Genomic DNA, 7400 nt, shown 5'->3' on the forward strand with positions numbered 1-7400 from the left:
TTGGGATTATTTCACTTTTACTTAATTCACTTCCGGATAAAGGTTCGTGACTCAAAATGAGTATATACTCATGATTTTACACTTACCAAAAGGCATCTAAGCCTTTGTTTTTATTCATAGTTCTCTTTATTATTGCATAGTGTTACATGTCTCATGCAAAAAGACTCAGAAGCAGAGTTTGTTTCTAAGCTGCAGCTCTCCTTTCTGACTCACGAGGGGGAACTAGAAATTTGAAAGGATTGTTGGATTTCACTTGCCTAGCCTCATTCCTCTGCATGTTGAACGTAGCAGCAATCACATCCACAGGCATACCACTTAGAGTGGATGATGTCCCTGCAAGCCTGGCAATGGCAGCATTGTCATTGGTCTTGAATGCTACATATGTGAATCTGTCACTTAGTGACTTAGCAGCCACAGCAAAGTTTTGTGGCACTATCAATGCACGACCAGCTTCTAGCTCCCCATTGAACACAGTGTTGCCATTGCAGTTCACTACTTGTATCCATGCACGTCCCTTCAATGCATATAATATGCTGTTTGCGTTGAGGTTGTAGTGAGGCACGAACATAGCATTCTGTTCCATATAAAGAGTTAGTATATTGAAGAAAATATATTGTTTGACATGAAATTTAGTCATGGAAAATGAATTACATGAAGAAAAAACTTACTTTGTGGAGAGATCCGTGTTCAGCACTGAGTTGGATCCAATTGAGAACTGGGAGGTCTAAACTGGTAATAGTTTTGATTCTACCAGCTTGAGGATTGTAGATGTCAGGTGATGAAGATGAACCAATGTTCTGGTGAAGTCTGGCTGTGCAAATGGTTTCCTCAAGTCCATTGTCTTGCCATCTGCTTCCACCTTTGTGGTGGGGGCGGCCGTGCTTTTCGTCGTCTTCTTGCTCTTGCTCTCTTCTGCTTTTATGTGGGCGTGGCTGCCACCTCTCTTCATCTTCCTCTTGTCTGCTGCCACTGTGGTGGCGGGATTGCCTCTCTGGTGGGCTCATTATGCTGAGACCTCCTTCAACTTTGACAATGGCTCCCTTCTCCTCATCTTCATTTTTGCCTTGAAGTCTGTCCACAATATGCCTGTTCACATTCAATGCATCTTCCAAGAAATCCCTCTTGAAGCCACTGAAAATGTTGTTGCCTTCATTATCTTGTTCTTCCCTTCCTTTAACTTGTTGCTTCTGGTATCGTAGAAACTCTTGTTCATGGTTCCCAGAAAGATAGAATCTCTGTCAAACATTGTCAGTCAAAATCAAAAACTTGGTTTTCATTTATCACATTATCATATAAGTTTAATTATGCTTAGTACTCACCCTTGGCATCTGATCAAGCTGATTTTGGGAACTGCCCATGTCAGTAAGAGAAATGGCAATAACAGGAGTTTCTTGGTCATTATACATCCAAAATACAACACCAGTAGGAACTGCAATGATATCACCCTCTCTGAATCGGTTAACCTTTTGGTGTCTATCTCTGAACCTACGTCCCTCTCCTTGTTGGGATTCTTGTGGCTCCTCAAAAGTCTCAGGACAACCAGGGAATACCATGCCAAAGTATCCATTACCTGTTATTGACATAGTAAAACATTAATCACTACTATATAACATCATTAGTGTAAGTGAATTAGTTGAAAGAATATGATCAAGTAAATAACCTTGTTGGATGAAAATTTCTTGTGGAGCATTGGAATAGAATGGTCTACGAAGGGAATTTCTTTTAAGTGTAGCACGAGAGAGAACCACACCAGCACATCTGAATTGTCTGTTATTGGGATTCCATGTCTCAATCATTCCACCTTCTGACTCTACACGGTTATCTGGTTCAAGGGCATTCAGGCGTTCTAATTGACACTCATTCTGTTGAGGCTGCTCTCTTAATGCTAAGCAGCCACCAAAAAGTAGAAAACAAAGTGAAAGAGAGAGTGCAAGAAGCTTATTAGCCATAGTTAGATTGATAGAATGAATGTTTGTTGATTATTGTGTTGTGATGCGGAGAACCTTAAGTTTGCAACTGAATTTATAGTGAAAGAGAGGAGAGTGAAAGAGGGACACGTATGCATGGGTTGCTGAATATTAGACATTCTTCATTGTGCATGGCTATCGAAGTCTTGTGCTTTACACCTCATGATGTATCATACGGCAGGTGGCTTCAATCAAAATGATCAATCATTCATAACCAAACAAAATTATGAGAGCATGCTTGATTTCATGCAGGTGAATGTTCAGATATAAAAATAAAAAGCAAGCTGCTTTTTAAACTAATTACTGTTAGTATTTCTTATATCTGCTAGTTACACTATCTATCATTCTAATTCTAGTTAAACCCCCGACACAATTTAAGTATAATTTTGTTCCCAAATCACCTTTAATGTCATGTTTAATTTTTTAAACTCTCTTCCCTCCACCACTTTTGAGAACTCTCTCTCCATGTTCAAACAAAGGAAAAACTCTCTTTTAAGCTTTTGAACATTGTATCTGAATTGTAATCGAATACATCAAATATATTCGAATATGTACGTAAAATCAGTCCATGTACCGTTGTAAATTATGAGTTTTTTATTTTATGTGAACTCAATTTATGTACGTGAACTTAGTTGTCGTACAATCCATCAAATTTTGAGTAGATTTGTGAATTGGTTTCATGTACGTATATGTAAACTAGTTTCACGAATGTGTGAAAACTTAGTTCGCATATAAATATGTGATCTCGGCAAAATATATGATTTTTGACACCACACTTTCACCTAAAAATATTTTATGGCTTTAAACTTGTGGATTTTTTCACTTATATCTATGTTGTTCAATATCAACTCTTCCAATCAATATAAGACTTCACTTAACTCACAATTAATCTTTGATATATCTCAACAGACAAACAGGTGGGTCTCGAGTACTAAGCTCTTGTTGTTATATATTTTTTAAAAATCATACAAATTGAATACTAAAGATGATTACTTACATTTAATTTATTTTAAGTGTTCTAAAATCAAACTTACTATTGAGTATACACATTACTATATATTCATCGCACAAATATTACAATACGTTTAATATAGAACTTACGTACATATATGCACCTATTATGCAATTCAGCTAATTAATAACTCATTATTACAATCACTAATCTACTTAACCAACATTCTTATAGAATCAATGAATAATCAATAGTAGTATATATGATAATATTGACTAATACTATATGACAAATCTAAAATGAAATAAAAATCATTTATCATGTGAAGTGGATAGTCAACGAACAACGATGGTGATAATTCATCAACATTTTGTGCATCACTCAGAGAGATCAATCTTGATAATTTACCCAAACTTAAAGGATGGTGTAGGCAAGAGGAAATGTCTCAGAGTGTGTTTGGATGAGAATTTTAAAAATTCAATGAATTTTAAATATTAGGCAATTCACAATTGATTTAATTGAATTATCTTGATTTTCAAATTTCATTGTTGGGATAAAGGGTTGAAATTCCATCAATTGTAAAATTCTTTGTTTGGGTAATGTAATTAAATTTTCTTCACTTAATTTTATTTATCTTAATAAAATTGACCCAAACCCAAATAAACAGCCGAAAACCTAAAATGAACCGTAAACCCAAAATTGATCTGAAACTCAAAAAATCGGCCGAAAACCAAAAAATTCGGCCCAAAACCTAAAATCAACCGTAAACACAAAAAAATCGGCCGGAAAACCTAAAATCGACAAAAAACCCAAAAATCGACTATAAACTCTAAAATCGGCCGAAAACCAAAAAAATCGGTCGAAAAACCAAAAATCGACCCTAAACCCAAAAAATCGGCTGAAAAATCCTTAAATCGGCAAAAACCCCAAAAATCGACTATAAATCCAAAAGTCGACCGAAAATCCAAAAATCGAATATAAACCCTAACATCGGCCGAAAATTGGGTTTATTGAGTTTTCGGTCGATTTTAGGTTTTTCGGCTGATTTTAAGGTTTATTGTCAATTTTTGAGATTTTGGCCAATTTTTTGGGTTTATAGTCGATTTTTGAGATTTTGGCCGATTTTAGGTTTTCAGCCGATTTTTTGGGGTTTAGGGTCGACTTTAGGTTTTTCGGCATATTTTTTGGATTTTCGGCCGATTTTAGGTTTTTCGGCCGATTTTTTGGGTTTTCGGCCGATTTTAGGGTTTATTGTCGAATTTTGGGCTTTTGGTCGATTTTAGGTTTTTCCGCCGATTTTTTGGGTTTTCGGCTGATTTTATGGTTTTATAGTCGATTTTTGGGTTTTCGACCGATTTTTGGGTTTTCTGCCGATTTTTTGGATTTTCAGCCGATTTTAGAGTTCATCATCGAATTTTTTTTCGGTCGATTTTTTTGTTTTTTGGCCGATTTTAGGTATTTCGGTCGATTTTTGGTTTTTCAGCCGATTTTTTGGATTTTCGGCCGATTTTAGGGTTTATAGTCAATTTTTTGGTTTATAATCCCTCAAAACATTACTTTACCTCGAAAAATTTCCTCATCCAAACACACTCTCAGGGTTGTCGTCATCAGTTTAAGAGTTTTGAGGTATGGTTGAAACTACTTCTAATAATCCAAGTTAATGTTGTTTACCTTCTTTAAATCTGAAAGAGTTTTCTTTCAATCTAAAATTAATAGGTTTGATTTGTTGATTATTCCAGTAATCTAATATATTGTTGTTTTAAAATATGAAGTTTATATTGGAAGCTTACTTAGGGAGGAATGTATCCACAATTAGTGTGACCAAATAAATAATTAACATATCCCTTTCTTTGAGGTAAGCATATGTGACCTCACAACTTACATTAAGTTAGTGATATTAAATAGACATACACAAGATGTACAGACTAGAGCTAATAATACTACTATTTATAATGGATTTACAATTATTAACTACATAGCTGTTGTGTTTTATTGCAACTGTGTGTTTTTGTTTTTTTTTTTCTTTCTAAATCATGGTGTAGTGGGATTGAAATCTGAAACGTGAAACGTGAAGTTGGTTTATTTTTTGTTGGTTATAATTATATCTTATTGTAAAAGCAAACAAGTTATGATTAAATCTTAGAGGGGAAAAAAACACCTTAGCTTAAGATAAATATGTCGAAAATCACATAATTCAATATAAATATTGTTCAATATTCTTGGCAAAAAGAAATTAGAACTTTTTGGTAAAACAAAAATAAATTAGAAGTTGAGTTTTAACTCAACTTTTATATTTGGTGAAGTTACGTTAGAAACTTGACGAAGATTATTATTTAAATTGGATGATTTTAAACAAATGACTTTAAACGGTAGAAATTTGATGGAGTTTATTATCTAGATTGGATGATTTTAAACAACGGACTTTAACAAGGCAATTTAAGTGCAAGAAAAATGATAATGTAGGAGCAAGGGCTCTTTATAATGTTGGTGTTGATGTTGCCACCATATTATCAATTAAAGACATTTGTGTCACAACATACATTTGTATAGATATACATTTAGTGTCTATTTGTATAGAATTAATTCACAACACAACCAAATAACTTTTTTTATTGATGGTTTTACACTTTAGTTCGTGTAATTTGAACCAATGTAATCACAATTGCGATAGAGTCAGGCAAATTTCTTTTATACATAACTTTGTTCAATTTGAGGAAAAAAAATTTATTGGCGGACTCCACATTTTTCCATTTTTTTTATCGTTATTATTGTTATCAATTGAGAGAAGTCTTTGCTCTCTAAATGTCTTTTGTCCCTTGGTTTTGTTTTGAAATGAACATTTAAAAAAGTAGTAATAAAAATTAAACCTATAATATACCAAAAAAAAAATTAAACCTGAAATTCTGGTATCACTAAAATGATGTTACCATAGATGTACCAACAATAGCTTTATGAATGATGTTGTACTTATTGTTGGCACATCTGACGTAACATGTAAAACTGACAGAAAATAAATAAATTGCACAGGTAATTGTTAACCCAGTTCAGCCAACTGCCTACTCTGGGGGATACCAATCCAGGAAGGAAATCCACTAATAGTTCTAGTCACTAAGACCTCCACCAAACCCTTGGATTTACGTCTTACACTAAGACCTCCAGCGAACCCTTGGTTTACGTCTTGTAACCTCGACACTACTTATGCAACTTCTGCCTAGGAACTCCTAGACATGAGATCTCATCTCACTTCCCACTTAACCAACACAACCTGTGTTGTTCATACAATATTGGGAATAATGTGGCAACAACTTACCAAGACAATATTTCACTCTTGCTTAAAAGCTTCAAGTGAATCACACACAGTTAACTCTGTACTTCAAAGCTTAGGAGTAACCTTACAAATAACAAACTCAGTTCTTAACTCGTGTTATAGAATCCACAAGTAAGAATCACAATTAATAAAATACAGACGCTAAGACTCAACAAAGACTCAATGTGTATTTCTAATATTTTTCAAATGAGATACTTAGTCTTGAACTTGGTCTTCATATATAGTGAACTAGCATGCTCCTCTTGCTTCACAAAGGATAGGACGCTCCTTGAGACTCATAAAATATGATCTGATTCATTTTCAATCTTCATCAAGGATATATCAAAGCTTTCCAAAAGTGTTTAAAAGACTTTAGAAGATAAGTATAGTCATACAGCTGTTCCATTAAGTCTGACTTATCTCAAAAACACCTGATCAGATCAAATCTTCAATAAGCGCGCTTTTAAGTGGATTTCCATATATAGCAGATGCTCATATTAAATGCGCGAGATTTCCTTTAGCAAATAGGATGTTGTAACATGTTTTTCAACATCTTATTAGCATATTTGTTTTAACAAAATTAAGTCAATTCAAATATCCAACAAAACCTATAAAAGTCATGACGCTTAGTCAAAAAAAAGAATCATAATTTCTGCAACTACAATTAGCATTACGTCAACATATTTATATGTATTTATTAACTCTGTAAAAGTCATGACGCTTAGTCAAAAAAAAAAAAAGTCATGAAGTAATTGCAACTATAATTTTTTATAATGGTTATGTATAGAGAAATACAAACTCCTTTTTTCAACATATTGTCTTGGGATAGAGCATACTTGATACAATTAATATCAATTTTTCCATAAAAATAAAAATAATATATTTTATTTTTTGCTTCGTCCTAAACAAAATAAGGATACACTAAATCGAACTACAAATCAATAAATCTTCATCTTTTAAGTTGATATCGTCAAGGCACCGCAACAATATTGATCAAACTTGAAATTGAAGAAATAGAAATTAAAAAAAAATACAAAATATATAATAATAAAAGATGCTGAAATTAAATTAAACTAATTTATCTATAGGTTTTATGAATCCATGAAGTATATAGGTTGATTCAAGAACACAAAATCAACATATTATTGTCAATATAATTTATTATAATTTTTTT

The 7400-nt window shown here is 33.1% G+C and overlaps 1 protein-coding gene across 1 annotated transcript; it reads right to left on the minus strand.

Moving 5' to 3' along the window:
• Nucleotides 1-2085, minus strand: LOC123887978 (legumin A2-like). Its single transcript, XM_045936911.1, has 4 exons — nucleotides 1661-2085; nucleotides 1320-1570; nucleotides 669-1235; nucleotides 1-574 (listed from the first exon to the last, which is right to left on the minus strand). Exons 1-4 carry the CDS (start codon nucleotides 1947-1949, stop codon nucleotides 185-187), a joined length of 1497 nt encoding a protein of 498 aa, XP_045792867.1. The 5' UTR covers nucleotides 1950-2085; the 3' UTR covers nucleotides 1-184.
• Between the last annotated feature and the right edge of the window lie 5315 nt (nucleotides 2086-7400).

The sequence above is a fragment of the Trifolium pratense genome, linkage group LG6 (genome assembly GCF_020283565.1).
Source record: "Trifolium pratense cultivar HEN17-A07 linkage group LG6, ARS_RC_1.1, whole genome shotgun sequence".
In the NCBI taxonomy this organism is placed as follows: Eukaryota; Viridiplantae; Streptophyta; class Magnoliopsida; order Fabales; family Fabaceae; genus Trifolium; species Trifolium pratense.

What these genes read in the sequence shown, in the direction of transcription:
- LOC123887978 (XM_045936911.1), bottom strand. Translation starts at nt 1,949, where the DNA reads ATGGCTAATAAGCTTCTTGCACTCTCTCTTTCACTTTGTTTTCTACTT. An exon ending in AGAAATTTTCATCCAACAAG is followed by an intron (nt 1,571 to 1,660) that starts GTTATTTACTTG and finishes TGTCAATAACAG; the next exon opens with GTAATGGATACTTTGGCATG. An exon ending in AGCTTGATCAGATGCCAAGG is followed by an intron (nt 1,236 to 1,319) that starts GTGAGTACTAAG and finishes AATGTTTGACAG; the next exon opens with AGATTCTATCTTTCTGGGAA.